The sequence below is a fragment of the Mauremys reevesii genome, linkage group 1 (assembly GCF_016161935.1).
Source record: "Mauremys reevesii isolate NIE-2019 linkage group 1, ASM1616193v1, whole genome shotgun sequence".
NCBI lineage: Eukaryota > Metazoa > Chordata > Testudines > Geoemydidae > Mauremys > Mauremys reevesii.
In genome coordinates, this window is record NC_052623.1 from 273,879,253 (window position 1) to 273,898,769 (window position 19,517).

General features: G+C 46.7%; 4 protein-coding genes across 4 annotated transcripts; 2 read left to right on the forward strand and 2 right to left on the reverse strand.

Annotated features, from left to right (window-relative positions):
* Window positions 1–554: 554 nt before the first annotated feature.
* Window positions 555–964, forward strand: LOC120374143 (histone H4). Its single transcript, XM_039493441.1, has one exon. The coding sequence runs from the start codon at window positions 588–590 to the stop codon at window positions 897–899; it is 312 nt and encodes a 103-aa protein (XP_039349375.1). The 5' UTR covers window positions 555–587; the 3' UTR covers window positions 900–964.
* A 1,237-nt stretch (window positions 965–2,201) lies between these two features.
* Window positions 2,202–2,731, forward strand: LOC120374038 (histone H3). Its single transcript, XM_039493243.1, has one exon. It carries the CDS (start codon window positions 2,244–2,246, stop codon window positions 2,652–2,654), a length of 411 nt encoding a protein of 136 aa, XP_039349177.1. The 5' UTR covers window positions 2,202–2,243; the 3' UTR covers window positions 2,655–2,731.
* Window positions 2,732–3,472: 741 nt separating this feature from the next.
* Window positions 3,473–3,993, reverse strand: LOC120374046 (histone H3). The gene has a single exon (XM_039493256.1). It carries the CDS (start codon window positions 3,957–3,959, stop codon window positions 3,549–3,551), a length of 411 nt encoding a protein of 136 aa, XP_039349190.1. The 5' UTR covers window positions 3,960–3,993; the 3' UTR covers window positions 3,473–3,548.
* A 1,254-nt stretch (window positions 3,994–5,247) lies between these two features.
* On the reverse strand, window positions 5,248–5,625 carry LOC120374149 (histone H4). Its single transcript, XM_039493453.1, has one exon. The coding sequence runs from the start codon at window positions 5,591–5,593 to the stop codon at window positions 5,282–5,284; it is 312 nt and encodes a 103-aa protein (XP_039349387.1). The 5' UTR covers window positions 5,594–5,625; the 3' UTR covers window positions 5,248–5,281.
* Between the last annotated feature and the right edge of the window lie 13,892 nt (window positions 5,626–19,517).

The window sequence follows — 19,517 nt, forward strand, 5'->3', positions numbered from 1 at the left end:
CACAAATATGAAGACTTCTTGATGGAGACCCTCCAGAAAGGAAGATAAGAAGATAAGGACAAATAAAACATTCAGTTGGAAAGTGGCTCTTATTTTACACAATTCACGGAGACGGGCGTTATTGCCTGAAACCACGGGGTTGCATTGCAATCCTAATTACTGCCAGCATGACTTTTTCATGGATTCCAAGGCCAGAAGGGATCATTGTGATCATCTAGTTTTGACAGTGTGTTTCAGTATTACGAACGAACCATCTGTTTTATTTTCCTTCTTTAAATCAAAAATCGGGGAATGTAACTAGAACAGTGTCCCCCTATCAACAACGGCAAGTGGGCGGGAAGGGAAGAGAAGAGGAGGGGCGGACAGCAAACTCAATAACCCGCCTCTTTTGTTCTAAAGCACGTTTCTTGCAGGCATCGGCATCCGGCGGGGGCAGGATGCGGTGGAAAACAAGGCCAAAGCTCCGCCCCTTTCCTTGACAGTTCTCAAACAGGTCGTCTGTCAGATAATATACGGGGAGCACAACGCGGTAAAGTAATCTGGTTATTCTGGTTTTTTAAGCAAGGGAACTTTAAGGTCGTGGTATCATGTCTGGTCGCGGCAAAGGCGGTAAGGGTTTGGGAAAGGGGGGCGCTAAGCGCCATCGCAAGGTGCTCCGTGATAACATTCAAGGTATTACGAAGCCGGCTATTCGTCGTTTGGCGCGCCGGGGTGGTGTAAAGCGTATTTCCGGATTGATTTACGAAGAAACCCGAGGAGTGCTGAAAGTGTTTCTAGAGAACGTCATCCGTGATGCTGTTACTTACACTGAACACGCTAAGCGGAAGACTGTGACTGCCATGGATGTGGTCTACGCTCTGAAACGCCAGGGTCGGACTCTCTACGGGTTCGGGGGCTAAGTTTCCATCCCGTGTCAAAGTTGAGACGGTCTCAAAAACACAAAGGCTCTTTTAAGAGCCACCCACACTTTCATAATGAGAGCTCAAGTGCTAATGGTCTCTTTCTTAAACGATAGTGTGTGTGTTGGGGTAAGGAGGGTAAATTCAGCATACTCCGTTAAGTTTGGGGGGGATATATTTTAATCTTCAGTTAAATCGTAGAGCGTGTGGAAAGAGAAGTATTAGTGCTTTTTAGCTGGGGGGGTGACTAAAGCCTGTGACTAAAAGGTTACAGACTTTTTTCTCCTCTTTTCTTAGCCATAATCTGTTTCGTCAGCTTTCTGGGTAACGAGAGGTAGAACACCTTGAGTTTCCCGGGAAGACCTCTTTTGCTGCCTTATAGTCCGACAAACGTGACGACAAACACTTGATGGGCAAAATGCAATAAAGTCCACTCTGACTAAAAACACCAGCGTCTGTTTTGTTTTGGTTTCTCTCCCACCACCACCCCCCGCCAACAATTTGGGGAAGGCAAACGCGATTTATTTCCCACTTTGTTCCACAAGACCCCTTATTTCATACACGCTTTTTCATTTTTATAGAGACGATATGGGGGGTATGAGAAAATGTTAATCGAAAACATTATCTTTAAGAATTACAACTGATACGTGACCTTCGGTCTCCTCTGAAGCTTAAGGCAGGACTGAGGCAGAGTAGAGAGGTCCTTCTTTCATAAGGAGGCAGCCAGCGCTTCTCAGTCCAAGAGGAAGAATCGTAGGCTACTGTCACTTCCTAAAAGCCTATAAATTAGCACACGAAGAGACTTTCCTCTGCAGTCGACACATCCTGTGGTATCAGTGTTACCTGCCGAGAATTCGTGCTCGTTCAGGTTGTTTATATGTAAGATACGGTACAACGAAAAGGCGGGAATAATGTTCGGTATCAGAGATTTGGACCGTTTGGAAGTGAAATTATGAGACGAGGAGCCATCGATTTAAAAGAGAGCGGGCGAGAGATGAGATAGAAAGTGTGGGAGGGGGCGACGGAGTTTCAGAGAGAGGGACCGCAAGAAACGGACTATGGGGACATCCAGAGAGCGCGAGTTTAGCGACCTGACCTTTGACAGCCGGTTTAGGCGAGTCTTGTCCGAGCGACACTGGAGGTAGGGATGGGCGGGTCGGATGTCTGGCTGCACAAGCGCGGGCTTTTCAAATATTCAAATTGTCCAATGAAAGCTGACTCCATGTCAACAACCAATCAGAATGGAGCATTGGCTGATATATATACCGCCGGAGCCGAGGGGCTCTGACTTAGTTTGTTCTTTTGTGCTGTTTTTTCCGGGTTTGTGAGTGAGGGTTGCTGAGAATGGCCAGGACCAAGCAGACCGCTCGTAAATCCACTGGCGGCAAAGCTCCCCGTAAGCAGCTGGCCACTAAAGCCGCCCGGAAGAGCGCTCCTGCAACCGGGGGAGTGAAGAAGCCTCATCGTTATCGCCCCGGCACTGTTGCCTTGCGAGAGATCCGCCGCTACCAGAAATCCACTGAGCTGCTCATCCGCAAGCTGCCCTTCCAGCGCCTGGTGCGTGAAATCGCCCAGGACTTCAAGACCGACTTGCGCTTCCAGAGCTCGGCCGTTATGGCTCTGCAGGAGGCCAGCGAAGCCTACTTGGTGGGGCTCTTTGAGGATACCAACCTGTGCGCTATTCACGCCAAGAGAGTCACCATCATGCCCAAGGACATCCAGTTAGCCCGGCGTATCCGAGGCGAGAGAGCTTAAAAGCTTGCTTACACCCACCAGCTTTTGCCAATTAGAAAACTATTACAAAAGATCCAAAGGCTCTTTTAAGAGCCACCACATCCACATTCAAAAGGAACTGGAACACATTCCTCATTTGTGCACCTTTGATAGTCATAAGTTTTTCAATGTAGTTTGTGGGCTTGTTTAAACATGTCACTGCCACTGATCTCTACCAACAAGGTTTGTGGTCTTCTGACTCGCTCGCCCCCACACATTTAACTTAGTCAATAACACAGCAGCTACTTCAGAGAGGTCCAGATTCAAGAAGCAATTGAGGCGCGGAAACAATCCCCATTCGCGGCACCCCTGTGATACACGAACACCCTGATGAGTTTCTGTACAGTCAAACCGGTTCCAAACTCCACCTACATCTGTTATCCATAGGCACCTACATTTCTACTTCTAGGCATGCCCCCTGCTGCCTCAACTAGGCATCCTTTCATCTGCCTAAACCACAGAGCAATGGCCACAAACCAGCGGAAGACGGGCAGAGGCACATCTCTCAGGCCTAGGGCTGAATATGGAATGTCTGGTGAGCATTCTAAGTAAAAGAGGAGCTCACCCAACAGAGGGCACAAATAGCAGAAACCAAATTTACGATGTTAGCACAAGCGTTGGAAAGTAAAAGGTGTAAGAGGATGCAGTTCGTGGTGATACCAATTAGGAAACGAATCGGGTTGCAATCCTACATGGTTTTCTCAGTATTTTTATTTTTACGTAAACCTGATTCCCGAGTGTGACGATTGAAGGTACACAAAATGAGGAAAGTGTTGCAGCTCCTTTTGAATGTGGATGTGGTGGCTCTTAAAAGAGCCTTTGGATCTTTTATAATAGTTTTCCAGTTGCCAAAAGCTGGTGGGTGTAAGCAAGCTTTTAAGCTCTCTCCCCTCGGATACGCCGGGCTAACTGGATATCCTTGGGCATGATGGTGACTCTCTTGGCGTGAATAGCGCACAGATTGGTGTCCTCAAAGAGCCCCACCAAGTAGGCTTCGCTGGCCTCCTGCAGAGCCATAACGGCCGAGCTCTGGAAGCGCAAGTCGGTCTTGAAGTCCTGGGCGATTTCACGCACCAGGCGCTGGAAGGGCAGCTTGCGGATGAGCAGCTCAGTGGATTTCTGGTAGCGGCGGATCTCTCGCAGGGCAACAGTGCCGGGGCGATAACGATGAGGCTTCTTCACTCCCCCGGTTGCAGGAGCGCTCTTCCGGGCGGCTTTAGTGGCCAGCTGCTTACGGGGCGCTTTGCCGCCGGTGGATTTACGGGCGGTCTGCTTGGTCCTGGCCATTCTCAGCAACCCTCACTAACAAACACGAGACAAAAAGCACAAAAGAAAAAAGTAAGGCAGAGACCCTCGGCTCCGGCGGTATATATAGGCCAATGCTCCTTTCTGATTGGTTGTTGACATGGAGTCAACTTCATTGGACAATTTGAATATTTGAAAACCCCGCGCTTGTGCAGCCAGACAACCGACCCGCCCATCACTATCTCCAGTGTCGCTCGGACAAGTCTCGCCTAAACTGGCTGTCAAAGGTCAGGTCACTAAACTCGCGCTCTCTGGATGTCCCCATAGTCCGTTTCTTGCGGTCCCTCTCTCTGAAACTCCGCCGCCCCCTCCCCCTCCCCCACTTTCTATCTCATCTCTCGCCCGCTCTCTTTTAAATCGATGGCTTTTCGTCTCATAATTTCACTTCCAAACGGTCCAAATCTCTGATACCGAACATTATTCCCGCCTTTTCGTTGTACCGTATCTTACATATAAACAACCTGAACGAGCACGAATCCTCGGCAGGTAACACTGAAACCACAGGATGTGTCGACTGCACAGGAAAGTCTCTGTGTGCGCTAATTTATAGGCTTTTAGGAAGTGACTGCCTCCCTTATGAAAGAAGGACCTCTCTACTCTGCCTCAGTCCTGCCTTAAGCTTCAGGGGAGACCGAAGGTCACGTATCAGTTGTAATTCTTAAAAATAATGTTTTCGATTAACATCTTCTCATACCCCCCATATCGTCTCTATAAAAATGAAAAAGCGTGTATGAAATAAGGGGTCTTGTGGAACAAAGTGGGAAATAAATCGCTTTTGCCTTCCCCAAATTGGGGCGGGGCGGGGGTGTGTGGAAGAGAGAGAAACCAAAACAAAACGGACGCTGGTGTTTTTAGTCAGAGTGGACTTTATTGCATTTTGCCCATCAAGTGTTTGTCGTCACGTTTGTCGGACTATAAGGCAGCAAAAGAGGTCTTCCCGGGAAACTCAAGGTGTTCTACCTCTCGTTACCCAGAAAGCTGACGAAACAGATTATGGCTAAGAAAAGAGGAGGAGAAAAAAGTCTGTAACCTTTTAGTCACAGGGTTTAGTCACCCCCCAGCTAAAAGGCACTAATACTTCTCTTTCCACACGCTCTACGATTTAGCTCAAGAATAAAATATACCCCCCCCCCCAAAAAAAAAACTTAAGGGAGTATGCTGAATTTATCCTCCTTCCCCCGACACACATACTATCATTTAAGAAAGAGACCATTAGCACTTGAGCTCTCATTGTGAAAATGTGGGTGGCTCTTAAAAGAGCCTTTGTTTTTGAGACCGTCTCAACTTTGACGCGGGATGGAAACTTAGCCCCCGAACCCGTAGAGAGTGCGACCCTGGCGTTTCAGAGCGTAGACCACATCCATGGCAGTCACAGTCTTCCGTTTAGCGTGTTCAGTGTAAGTAACAGCATCACGGATGACGTTCTCTAGAAACACTTTCAGCACTCCTCGGGTTTCTTCGTAAATCAATCCGGAAATACGCTTTACACCACCACGCCGCGCCAAACGACGAATAGCCGGCTTCGTAATACCTTGAATGTTATCACGGAGCACCTTGCGATGGCGCTTAGCGCCGCCCTTTCCCAAACCCTTACCACCTTTGCCGCGACCAGACATGATGCTCCGACCTGCAAACTACCTTCTTTTAAAAAATGAAAACAGCTAAGTTACCTTACCGTGTTGTTCTCCGCATATATTGTCTGGGAGCCGACCTGTTTGAGAACTGTCAAGGAAAGGGGCGGAGCTTTGGCCCTGTTTTCCACCCTGCCCCCGCCGGTCGGCGATGCCTGCAAGAAACGTGCTTTAGAAGAAAAGAGGCGGGTTATTGAGTTTGCTGTCCACCTCTCCTCTTCCCTTCCCGCCCACTTGCCGTTGTTGATAGGGGGACACCGTTCTAGTTACATTCCTCGAGATTTGATTTAAAGAAGGAAAATAAAACAGACGGTTCGTTCGTAATACTGAGACACACTGTCAAAACTAGATGATCACAATGATCCCTTCTGGCCTTGGAATCCATGAAAAAGTCATGCTGGCAGTAATTAGGATTGCAATGCAACCCCGCGGTTTCAGGCAATATCCGCCCGTCTCTGTGAATTGTGTAAAATAAGAGCCACTTTCCAACTGAATGTTTTATTTGTCCTTAGCTTATTATCTTCCTTTCTGGAGGGTCTCCATCAAGAAGTCTTCAGATTTGTGGCTCTTTTTAAAAAACCCTTCGCTGAATTTCAAAAGCATTTACAGATGGCATCAAAATCTGACCAATCAGGTTTCCGGACGCATCGTCTCTCCCCTGTGTTTTCCAAAGCCTGTACAAGGAGGGTTAATACGAATGAAAAGTGCACAGAAATTTCATCAGAAGCTAAAGCAGGGCACCGCATTCTTCCATTTGTTAAATTTGTTCATTTGGTGGCATGCTCATTCTTGCGGTTCCTGTCACAGTACATGCAATAGTGTGACCAGTGCGTAAAAACGACTGCAGAACTAATCGCTCACAAAACCAGGCTGCTTTCCCACTGCAGAGAAAGGAACGCCTTCCTCTACCTCAGAGGCAGACGTCATTGTTTTATGTTGGGAAGGGGTCAGCTTCTGAATTGCTTATATGAAAACGGGGGCTCGGGGGCAATACTTGAAAAAACGAGGTTATATGTGCACACGTGGCAACGCAAAGGCTACACTGCACCAATTTAGTACGAACCTTCATATCTTCGAAGGGGGTTCTCAAAAGCTGTTGAAAAACGTTTCGCCCTTTCTCATTCCTTATCCTCTGTTGTCCTCTGATAGACGGGTTTTGTTGTTGTTGCTGTTGTTTTTAATCCGCAGGAGCTTAAAACGATACAACACTGTTGACTTTTCCTATTTACTACTGCTGATTATTTTTAAATAGATACTTTTTGTTCATGTCTCTCAGTCTCACAAGAGGATTACTAGTACTCTGAATATCAGGTCATTTCTCCCTGTACAGGCAGAGAGTACTACAGCATGCCAGCAGGACTTCAATTGTACAAAGATATGTTTGCAAAGTAGGAGATCTAACAAATGGGAAGCATGGAGGTTTCCCATATTAGTAATTTGAAATAATCCCAACACTGTCCAAAACTGCATATTGTGCAACTGAAAGTCTGTAACCAGAAATAGGCAGCTAAATACCATGCCCTAAGCAAACTGATGCTAGTACAGTACAAATTTGCCAGGTCTCAGAGTAGCAGGTAAGACCATGTGCTGTCCCTGTGTTTCTCCAAAAGTGACGTTGTAAGTGAAAGTCAATACCAAAGACAGAAACTACATTTTCTATCTTTACTTTTATTTTCTTTCCCCTTTTGTGCACATTGTGCTTGTTTTGTCTTCTAGGAAATGAGATCAGACTTTTACAATAGTAGCAATAGCAACAAAAACAGCTCCAGCCAATCTCAACTAACTTGTCTTTTCCCTAAAGGACAGTAGTTGCCATCTTGTCAAACAAGGTTTACGTTGGTTTGTTTTTGCTTTTCCTTTAAAGACTGGCTACAGATACAGGGAAAGGGAACAAGGGATGTTGTTAAAACGAAAGCCTTACTTAATATTTGACTTCTCAAATGGTTTGTTTTTCTTTCTTTTCTGTGTCTTTAATGGAGGATTTTTAATGGTGTTTGCCATGGTGCTCAGCATTTCTATGTACCAAACCTGGTTTAAAACTGTTTAATGTTGGAAAGTGACTGGGTCTTTGTAGCAGTGTATGCACTCCCTGTCCCCTGTTGCAGCGGGCAATGGGGGTGCTGACACTGTGTAACCATCTACCCAACTGTTTCAGACCTCACCACAATAAGGCACAATGGTCAGATTCAACATAGCTACCCTTGGGGTTGGGGCTATGTGGCCTAGTAGCCAGAGTCACTAGCACTTCCTTTGGGATCGAGGCTGCATGGCCTAGTGGCCAGAGTCTCTATCACTGCCTTTGGGGTCAGGGCTGTGTGTCCTAGTAGCCCGAGTCAAAGAAGTGGACCACCACTCACGGGTGGGTGGCAGCACAGGTGGTAGGGGGACCCGGCCCCTCCCTCTCCAATAGGTCCCAGCCTAGGGTCCTGTCAGCGGTGAATGTGGTCACCACCCAGTCAGCAGGTATTCTACCGCAACACACTGATTCTCTTCAGGTGCAAGATACCACTCACTACACCCCTCTAGGCCACTTCCTACCATGAGTCCTGAAGCCAGGGTCTGTTCGTCATCAGAATCTCTGAGCTCCTTGGTACGGGTAGCTGGTTGGTACTCCAACTCCCGTCAATTGGTTGGGGGCAACCGGTCTCCAGTCTGGTCCTCAAGCTCTCTGGTTCCTGCAATCGGGAGCTGAAGCGGTTCCCAGGCTTGAGCCTCCACAGAGTGTCCTTCCTCCTCGGCAGTCAGCCCAGAATGAGGTGGGCTTCTCTCCTTTATACTTGTGCAGCATTTGGAGCCTGCTCAGTCTGGTCAAAGGGGCGGCACTTCCTCCGCCCATAGTGTGGGATTAACCCTTTACTGCCTAGTGCGCAGTATGCATGCCCCGTCACAGTCTTGTTAACACATTGGACTCTTTGGGTCCGTATTTTCCCTCTAAATGAATACAACAGGGCATCCTCTGCATATAACATCAACATGGAACCAAGTTGTACAACTTTGGTGGGGGATCGTAACTGAGACAGGGGGCCTACATTGGGAAGAAGAATCCTGCCACCTAGAGCCTGAAGGTGTGTGGTCACAGCCAGAACGCGTGTCCGACCCCTAACATACCTGCAGTACTGCCAGGGCTTGAGAAGGAGGCCTGGCACATGTGAGGAATAGACTGTGAACTTCCCTTACATTCCAGAGACTGCTGTTTGTGATGTCCCCATGACACAGAGTGGGGTTATATGTTTTACTTTAACCTTTCCCATTTTTCCTCATTTTTTAAATTGATTGCTGTTAAATAAATTGTGTCTGCTTTAAATTGTATGTAATGATCAGTGGTTCAGGGAAGCATCCAGTGTCAAGAAAGAACCCCTGCAGTGGGGACACCCTAGCCCCTGTCCTAAGTGACCACTACAAGGTTGGGGGTGGAGCCCCCCCAGGAATCCTGGGCCCAGCCTTGTTGGGGTTACAAGGACTCTGCCACACAGGAGAGTGGAAGGGGAACCCTCAAGATCAGGCAGGCCTCTGGGTAAAGGGAGTGGAAGCTGTTGTAGGAGCACCAGTGATAACCTGTATGCTCTGTATGCTCTGTATAACCTGTATACTCAAAAGGTCTTTTACACTCCCTCCCCCCACACCTTTTGTCTCCTGTCCCTCTCTGAATACCTGTGAAGTGGCTTCCCCCTTTCCCCTCCCTCCTGGAATGCTTGTGGGATGAATGGGCTGCTTGAGCAGCTGGAAGATCAGAAGAGCTCCCAGGTAGACAAAGTGTCTGGGACTCTAATTAGGCAGCGCTCACACACACAATGCATGGACACTGCATTGACACTGCCGGAGGTGAAATGTGACCAACCAGATGTGGCCAAGTCATCTCTAGTCGCAGGCCATGAGGAGCTGGTCCTTAAAAGGGAAAGGGGCCATGTGCTCAGCAGTGCACTCACAAGGTTGTACCTCCCGTGAAGGCCCTTCGCCCGGACCGCCTGGCCAGTGGTTCACTGTGTTGCTCTGTGGGAAACTTACCTTCAAGGATCCTAACATCTCCAGTGCTTTCTGCCAAACGGTGGTGGGTCATTAGTCCTCCTTAAGCTTACTAGCTGGCCCAATTTCGGGTAACAGGAGCGAGGACTCAGATCCTTTCGCTAGCCCATTTGACTGGGGTAATTTATAAGCCAGAAAAGTTCCCCATAATAGCAGGACCATTCCCCTGCTTACATATGCAATTCCAGGTCCATTCTATTTTTGGTTGGCTTATTACCCTACAGGCAGATTTGTCCACTTAAAGCACTTAATTAAAATCCCCAACAATTACAATAGTGAGACAGGGTGCTCCCTACAAAGAAGTTAAAAAAGTATATTAGCAATGACTAGCTCAGATCCATTTCTGGTGACTTTAAGGATTAAAGATCTGCACTGATCATCTGAAATTAACTCAGACACTGTTATTGCCAGTACATTATGGAAGAGGATTGCTATCCCTCTGAATCTGGATGAGAAGTAGCAAAATAATTGTTTTTCCTACCCAGCCACATTCTAATTTATCAGCCTTATCTGTGGTCAGATGTGTCTTCTGCAAAAGAACTATATTGATCTTTGCTCTCTTTAATAATGAGAATGCTTTTACCCCCCTTATCCTTTGAATTGGAGTGGTGAATCCCTTTACATTCCAGGAAATAAAATTGAAATTCAGGATCAGTTGGCTGGTTAAGAGTTATTATCATTATTGTTATTATTTTAATGTGTGATCTTATGAGGGTGATGAAAGGTTTGTATTATTTGCTCTATTGAATCCTATTCTACTCCCCACACAGGTTCCAGGGGTGGGAAGGAGAGGGAGTATATGGATGAAATGCTTCATATATTTATTTCATAGTTGTTGGATTACTTTGTCTGATGCTTGCCACTTGCCAGACTTCCAGGGAATAAAGTAGATGCAGGAGAATTGTGGGGAGGCGTGAGCATAAGGTGCTAGCAACTGCAGAAGTTTGATGTAAATCACAATAGTATAGGGTATAATGTTCCTTTGTGTTGCTTGTCCAAAGGGCTCTGGGAAGGGTTACAAAGTATGGGGGTCATAAGGGGCTATAGAAGAGGGAACCAGAGAGGGAGATGTAAGAGCACAAAAAGAGAGGTTAAAACAAAACCATAAAATGCATAACATCTACATAACCACCTGACTTGTTGCCAAGTATCACTGGCTGTCCACCTCTATCTCAAGTGGTGTCCCCCTATTCCCCACTTAAAAAGCAAAACACAATGAAAAAATGCTGTGCATATCTTCCTCCATATTAAGAGAGGAGGTGAATATCATGAGCTTATGCTGTATACATTTTTATACAGTGCAAGACAATATAATTTTGGGTTTATACTCCAGAGGGGGTATGCACCAAAGAGCTGGGCAATTCCCCAAACTGAGTCCTCCTACACAGAGCTGATTGCAGACGCAGTGTGATTCTACAGCTGGGCATGTCCCTACCTGTGTTTGAGCTGGAAGGGGGCTGCAGAGCCTGACACAGCTGCACAGCGTGTGGGGAGGGGACCCAGGCTGGTGCACAAGTTGGCCCTAGCACATCAGGTGGCACCCAGAAGGGGAGTCCACCCATCACAATGGGGCCAAAAAATGGTTACTCACTTCTCGTAAGTGTTGTTCTTTGAGATGTGTTGTTCATGTCCATTCTAATCAGGTGTGTGCGCGTGCACGTGCACATTGGCCAGAAGATTTTTCCCCTAGCAACATCCATCAGGTCGGCCTGGGCACCCCCTGGAGTCATGCCCTCATGGTGCCTAATATATAGCCCTGCCGACCCACCACCATTCAGTTCCTTCTTGGCGGCTACTCCGACAGAGGGGCAGGAGGGTGGGTATTGGAATGGACATGAACAACACATCTCGAAGAACAACAGTTATGAGAAGGGAGTAACCGTTTTTTCTTCTTCGAGTGCTTGTTCATGTCAATTCCAATCAAGTGACTCCCAAGCCAAATTCAGGAGGTGGGCTCGGAGACGTCCACTGATTGGAGTTCTGCTCTTCCACATCGTCTCTGGCCTGCCAAGTGATTCATAGTGTGCAGCAAAAGTGTGTATGGATGACCATGTCGCTGCCCTGCAGATTTTCTGAGTGGCAACTTGAGCCAGGAACGCCGTTGATGAAGTCTGTGCCCTGGTAAAGTGTGCTGTGATCGGAAATGCGGGAACTCCTGCTAGATTGTAGCTCTCACTGATACAGGCCACGATCCATGATGAAATGTGCTGGGCTGAAACCAGCTGTGCTTGGCAGTAGGTAGCAAGGATGATGGCATCTGCTGCAGGGTCTCAGTGGTGTCCACAACAGCCTTTATAAGAGTCAAGTCTATACGTGAAGATCCCAGGGGTGCCAGGATATCCACCATGGGATCCGCTTCCTCTACCATGTCCTCAGCCTTGATGCCCAGACCCTGGGCGACCCTGCACAGCAACTGCGGCATGACTCTGTTGTCCTCTAACGCTGGGGCTATGGCTGTCCTCGCCAATGCTTCGTCCAGCGACTAGGAGGATGAAGTGTGTGCCGGTAGTGGAAGCTCCCTACTATCTACCTCCAAGGGGTCACATGACTCCGGGGGCAGCATTGGAGGTAGTGGCACTGCTGACGGTTCCGGGGCTATGGACGTCGGAACTGGCACAGTTGGTGGTGTCAGTCCTACAGGAGGGAGCTGCATTGCCACGCTCACAGGTGCTTGCATCGAGGTCGATGTCGACAACTGTGCAGGCATGGGAGACGGGTGCATCGAAGCTGTGGAAGGTGGTGCTGAGGTTGGAGCTGAGCACAGTGCCAGAGGCAGAGCCATTGTGACCCTAGGCGCTGAGGGTAGATGTGCAGCGGAAGGTGGCATGATGGTGGCGAAGGCCGCAGAAGATGTTGCTGAGCGTAGACCTTGAGTTCCTGCCTGGTGCTGGTGAAAAGCACAGGGGGTCCAGAAGGGCCACTGAGGTGGGTTCTGCCACTGCAGAGGCCACACCTGGGGCTCTCTTTTGTCTCTACCAGATATTGATGTGTGACTTCTGCTCCTACCAGAGCGATAGGAGTCGGACTCTGACTCCGAGGTCTCAGGCACTGAAGACCACAGAGGAGCCAATCCTCAGTGCCTTGAACATCAAGAGCTCGGGGAACAAGTAGGCTCTCTGTCAGAGCGGGTAGGTGCCGAGGGACATGGCAACATGACATCATATCTGGCTTCCCCTTCGAATGCACCAGAGGATGTGGGTCCACCAGCACTGAGAGTTCTTCCCTGGCAGGCAAGAACGGTGCCGTCAGGTAGAGGAGGTCCTGAGCAGCCTGGTACGCTTTCGGTGTGGATGGGAGCTGAAGCTGCTGTGTAGGCTCCGGTGTTCGAGGCGGGGCTGGACTCAACTGCCACACCTGGGCAGGAATCGACACAGCCCCGGAAGGAGATCCCGAGGAGTGGCCCACCTGGGGTCACACATCTCATGGTTTAGCCAGAGGAGAACAATCGTCCGGCTTTTTCTTCTTTTGAGGCACTGGCAAGTGGGAGCGGTGCCTACTGTCAGACGGGCCCCATGAGGAGTCATGACAGTGCTGAGCGTCTCAGGAAGAGTCCTTTCTCAGTGCTAAGTTCGCCTATGGTGCTGGGGTGCTCCGCGTAGAGGACGACGCACTAGGGGTCGGGTCTCCCAAGCTTGGGTCGGAGTGGGGACGTAGAGCTGCCTCCATGAGGATCACTTTGAGCTGCTGTTCCCTTTTCTTAAGAGTTCTCAGATGGAACTTGCGGCAAATCTTACAGAGATCTTTCTGATGGGTCTTCCCCAGGCACCGTAGACATGATGAGTGCAGGTCACTTTTGGGCATGCACTTGGCGCAGGCCACACAGTTTTTTAAACCTGGGGACTGTGACATACCACTGATCTGGGAACCGGAGTGGGTGTGGGGGGAACCACCCAACAAACACTATACTAATCTCTAATAACTCTGACAACACTAACAACTAACTATATACAACTGGATAGAGAGTGAACTTGCAGTGCAAGCACTAAGGGAAGCTCCAGCCACTGGCAGTAAGAAGGAACTGAAGGGGTGGCGGGTCAGCAGGGCTATATATTAGATGCCATGAGGGTGCGACTCTAGGGGCCGCCCAGGCCGACCCAATGGATGCTGCTAGGGGAAAAATCTTCCAGCCAAAGTGCACGTGATCACACACACACCTGATTGGAATGGACATGAACAAGCACTCAAAGAAGAACTTTTTGTTTCAGAAAGTGGAGGAAGTAACCAGCGAGACAGACATTTTAGCAGCAGAATAAGGCCAATGGACTTCAAAAGAGTAGACTTTAACAAACACAGAAAACTGGTAGGCAAGCTATCATGGAAAGCAAATCTAGGGGAAAAGGGAGTTCTGGAGAGCTGGCAGTTTCTCAAGGAGACAATATAAAAGATCCAGTGGGGAACTATCCCAATGTGAAGTAAAGATGGACAAAATACTGTAGTAAGGAGCCAATATGGCTCCATCAGGAGCGCTTTAATAACCTGAAAACCAAAAAGGAATCCTAGCAAAAGTGGACACATGGACAAATTACTCAGGAGAATAAAAGAATAACACAAACAGGTAGAGAAAAAAATCAAAACTGCTAAGGCACAGATTGAATTAGACCTAGCCAGGGACATAAAAGGCTTCTTTAAATACACCAGCAGCAATAGAAAGATGTAGGACAGTGTAGTCCTTTACTCGGCAGGACAGGAGACCTAATAAGTGGTTACATCAAGAAAGCTCAGATGTTTAGTCCCCCCTTTCCTTCAGTCTTCTCTAAAACAGTTAATGCTGACCAGATATTCAACACAATTAATATTCACAACAAGGGAGAAGGAATATAAGCCAAAATAGGGTAAAAACAGGTTAAAGAATATAAAGCCCTAGTCTACACTACGGGGTTAGGTCGAATTTAGCCGCATTAGGTCAATTTTATAATGAATGTTTCTACACAAGCAAACCCCTTCCATCAACCTAAAGGGCTCTTAAAATCGACTTCTGTACTCCTCCCTGGCGAGGGGAATAGCACTAAAATCAACCTTGCTGGGTCAAATTTGGAGTAGTGCAGACGCAAATCGATGTTATTGGCCTCCAGGAGCTATCCAGAGTGCTCCAATGTGACTGTTCTGGACAGCACTTTGAACTCCAATGCACTAGCCGAGTGCACAGGAAAAGCCCTGGGAACTTTTGAATTTCATTTCCTGTTTGGTCTGCGTGGTGAGCTCAGCAGCACAGGTGGCCATGCAGTCCCCCCAGAATCGCAAACGGGCTCCAGCGTGGAGTGAATGGGAGACACTAAATCTCATTGCTGTATGGGGAGAAGAATCTGTGCAGGCAGAACTAGGATCAAAAAGAAGAAATGTGCTAATATATATGCCAAAATCATACAGGACATGATGGACAGAGGCTACAACAGGGACAGTGCTGTGTGAAAGACAAGGAGCTCAGGCAAGCCTATCAAATGATGAAGGAGGCAAATGGTCGCTCTGGGTCAGAGCTCCATACATGCCTCTTCTATGATCAGCTGCATGGCATTCTGGGGGGGACATCCTACCACTACCCCACCACTGTCCATGGACACCTGCAAGGAGGGAGTCTCACGCAACACAGAGTAGGATTTTGTGAATGAGGAAGAGGACAAGGAGGAGAATGTGCAGCAGGCAAGTGGTGAATCGTTCTCCCTGGCAGCCAGGACCTTTTCATCACCTTGGAGCCAATACCCTCCCAAGGCAGGATCCCTGACCCTGAAGGCGGAGAAGGCCCCTCTGGTGAGTGCACATTTGTAACTACAGTGCAGGGTTTAAAAGCAATAGTGTTTAATGTTTTATTTGCCCTGAAGACTTGGGATGCATTCACGGCCAGTACAGCTACTGGAAAAGTCTGTTAATGTGTCTGGGGATGGAGAGGAAATCCTCCAGGGACATCTACATGAAGTTCTTCTGGAGGTACTCTGAAAGGCTTTGCAGAAGGTTTCTAGGGAGGGCTGCCTTATTTCATCCTCCACGGTAGGACACTTTACCACGCCAAGCCAGTAGCAAGTAGTCTGGAATCATTGCAGCTCAAAGCATGGCAGCTAATGGTCCTCGGTTCTGGTCACATTCAAGCAACATTCGGTCTATATCTTTCTGTGTTAGCCTCAGGAAAGTGATATCATTCATGGTCACCTGGTTGAAATAGGGGAATTTTTGTAAGGGAACAGTAAAAGGACCCCGTTCATGCTGATCTGTTTGCGCTTGGCTAAAAGGGATCATCCCTGAGAATAGCCACGCGGCAGGGAGAGGGGTGAAAGGATCATCCCAAATAGCCACGCAGAGGAGTGGGGGAAAGTGAGTTCTGCACATCCACCCCAAAATCGCAGCCCCTCCTTTTAAATGTGAAACCCAACTGGCATTGCTTGCTATGGGAAAGGAGGGTGCTGCAGTTTGAAAACATTTTCACATGTTATCAAGGTGTTAGAAGCCAAAAAAAGGGTTTAGGAATCCTGATCTATAAGGAAAGATTAAAAACAAACAAACAAACAAAAAAGCTGGCATGTTTCTTCTTGTGAAAAGGAGACTGATAGGTGATCTGATCAAAGTCTTCAAATATATTAAGGGCTGTTATATAGAGAACTGTGATCAATTGTGGTCCAGTGCCACTGGACATAGAACAAGAAGTAATGGGCTTAATCTGTGCAAGGGAAATTTAGATTAGATATTAGGGAAAACTTTACAATTATAAGGGTAATTAAACACTGGAATAGGTTTCTAAGGATGGTTATGGGCATCGGTACCAACTGGCAAATAGTTCACTATCATGTAACAGCAACTTCTATCAGGACTGACAAACTCACTACACTTAACACATTGCTAATGTTGTGTAATATATCAAATAAAATCTTATAATCACCGAGAGAGGTATGTGCAGACATCAGTCAAGAAGTTGTATGCATGTACTAAAAATATGTTTATGTTATGTAACCAGGCAAAGTTGATAAACAATTTTCCCCCAGTCAAAGAAATATCGATTTAACTGTCTGCCTAGATCTGTGATGCAGAGTAAACAGGATAAGACAAACACAATGGGAGTTCATTTGCATCTGAATTCAATGGGAAAGGCGAATTAATAAGTGGATGAGAAAAGCAACATGGCATCAGCATGCTGGAGAATAAACAGCAGGAACACATTTTAAAGGTTCACTTGACCATAAGAAAAAGGCAAAGAGATATTTTTGGTATCCATTACTGTGGAAGAAAAAAGGAGAGTGCTTTCTGCATTCATTAAAACTGGATCCTGGGGCTGAGGGCTGGTGACACTGAGAGGTTGCTTTTGGTGAGAAACTTAATTTAGACAAAGATTTTAGCCAGCAAAAATTATGTTTAGTCTTTTAGAAATGTGTTATACTTTTGCTTTCTTTGTATCCATATCTGTTTCCAATATCCTTACTCAGTAACAATTCTCTATGTTTGTTAATGAACTTATTTTTGTTTTATCATAAGTAGATCTCTTTGATGTAATATTAAGCAAGGTGTGAATTCTTAGTTTAATCAAACAAGCTGGTGTGTATATGGTCTCTTTGGAGATAGCGAACTTACCAGTAATTATTTCTGTGAGTGTCCATTAACATGGGGTGGATACTCCAGGGGAGCCCTTTTCCAGGGGGCTCTGGAACTGAGGTACGCCAAGTGTTACCTGCAAGACAAAATAAAGGCTAACAGAGCTTTGGAGGAGATTGTTTGGGTGGCTAAGTGATTGTGAGTGTTAGAGAACAGATACACAGTTTAACCCGAGCAAGTCTCGGTAACAAGTTGACCCATGGTTCTGGGCATGCCAAGAAAGCATCACACATCATTGGAGGTTTTTAAGAAGTAGGTTGGACAAACACCTGTCAAGGATGGTTTAGGTTTACTTGGTCCCACCTCATTGCCAGGGGCTGGACTTGATGACTTCTCAAGTTCCCTTCCTATGATTCTATAAATAAAACTATAATTCTATAGACAAAACTAAACCAACTGTAAATTGCAGAGGAGATGGACCAGGAAGACCCACCATCCAGGCTGGGAGCTTCACCAATGCCCATTATTTAAATTATGTTTTTAACAAGTATTCTATAATTCCCAGACCACAAAGTAGTAACAACATCATAAGGAGGTGAAAGGTAGCACACACTCCACAAACTTGATAGTTTTTTAACCAGGTCTGACAGGGATATGCCTTTGTGTTTTTCCCTAATTGTAATCTTTTCAGTTTGCCATACTGAACACCAGAGTACTGATAATACAGTTTGATGAACTGCGTGAGACATTGAATGTTGTGGGGATTATTTTCCCTGAGCTGCATACCCCGCTCCCTTTGATTTACATCCAAATGTTCAGTTTCCCTTCCCATATTCATTGAATATATTACTGACAGGAGAGAATTCTAACTTCTTTCACAGATTGTAAAGTTCTGTACCAAACAACATAACAAACAATCCAATTCTGTTAGTGACTCTTCTGTGTATTTCATACTCTCTATATATATACTTGGGGTCTGAGCTTATACTGGGTGTTAGGGGCAGGAAAGGGACTGAAGAAGTTGGGGTGGGGTGGGGAGACTCAAGAGGAGGGAGTCAGGGCAACAGGGGGAAAGAGGTTGGGGAAGTAGAGGAGGGAGTAAAGGGAGTGGGAGTGGACGGCAGAGCATGGGGGGAAGAGGAAGGCAGGAGAAGTGGGGAAGGGACATACAGGATCAGGGTGGTAGGGAGGGAGGAATAAGAAGATCATAGGAAGTGTAGAAATCACTGGTCCATGAATCTTGGCATCCCATGTTGGTCCTCTCCTCTGCAACATTGGCCCACTGGAGGTACAACTACACCCGCCAGCTCCTTGTGCACCTTTCCACAACATCTTTCAGGGAGAAGAGCCATCTCTTGCACTTCCTGCACTTGGAATGTCAGGATACTGTACCAGGCTGTGAGGACCCCCCAGTGGAAAGACATGGAATTGGGGCCTTCATGTTCTTAGTGAGCAACATGGAGCTGACCAGCCCCCCCCTCCCCCCCTCCCCCGTGATCTCTTTGGTGTACATCTGTTCAGAGCTAAACATGCAGACCTTGCATAATCAAACAGATGGTTCACATTGATCTAGCCAATTAGGCATGCTGCCAAATGTTTAATTAATTCTCCAACACAAATACAGGAGCAAAGGCACTTAATATGGCTAATACACAAGTTTAAAAAATTGTTTTCACAATCATTTCACCCTTATGAGATCAGTTTGGGATGAGGTGTTCCCTTAACTCCCCTGCTGGAGCACATCATAGTAATCCATTTGGGGAGAAATTATATTCCCAAAAGTTAATAAAGTATAAATTTAGGTTAGAAGAAAGAAACCAAATACAAAAGTTAGTCAGTCAAAGTAACTGGATAAGTTCATATAAGCACGTAGGGCAGACATAACAATTGAGAAGTAAACTTGTCAAATAGAACAGATATTCAGTTCACTGCTGACTATTTAAAATAATCTTCCTCTTTCCATGGATTTTGTAACAGATTAACTTCCTCAACAACCTTGACATGGGACTGAGCTGGAAACTTCATAAAATATTTCAGCCCTCACCTCTTGGCAAGTTCCCAAAATCTTCTAAAGGCTAATTTCTATTCAACCACATCTCTGAAAAATCTTGAAAAAATATTATCTTATTTTGTGGCCTCCCCAAAAACTGTTTACCCCGCAAAGGCTAGCTGCATTTTTTTTTCTTTAACAGTAAATCAAAGAAATTTGATAATCAAAGCATGAGGTTTGACATTTGAGACCATCAGAGAGCCAGGGACCTATGTGCTCTTTCTAAATCAAATTTAAAATCATCTGGCAGGCTGAGCATTTCTGTAAGGAGTCAGGGAACAAATTCTAGGGGGTTGCCTTTCTCTGCTACTATAGGTACTTCTA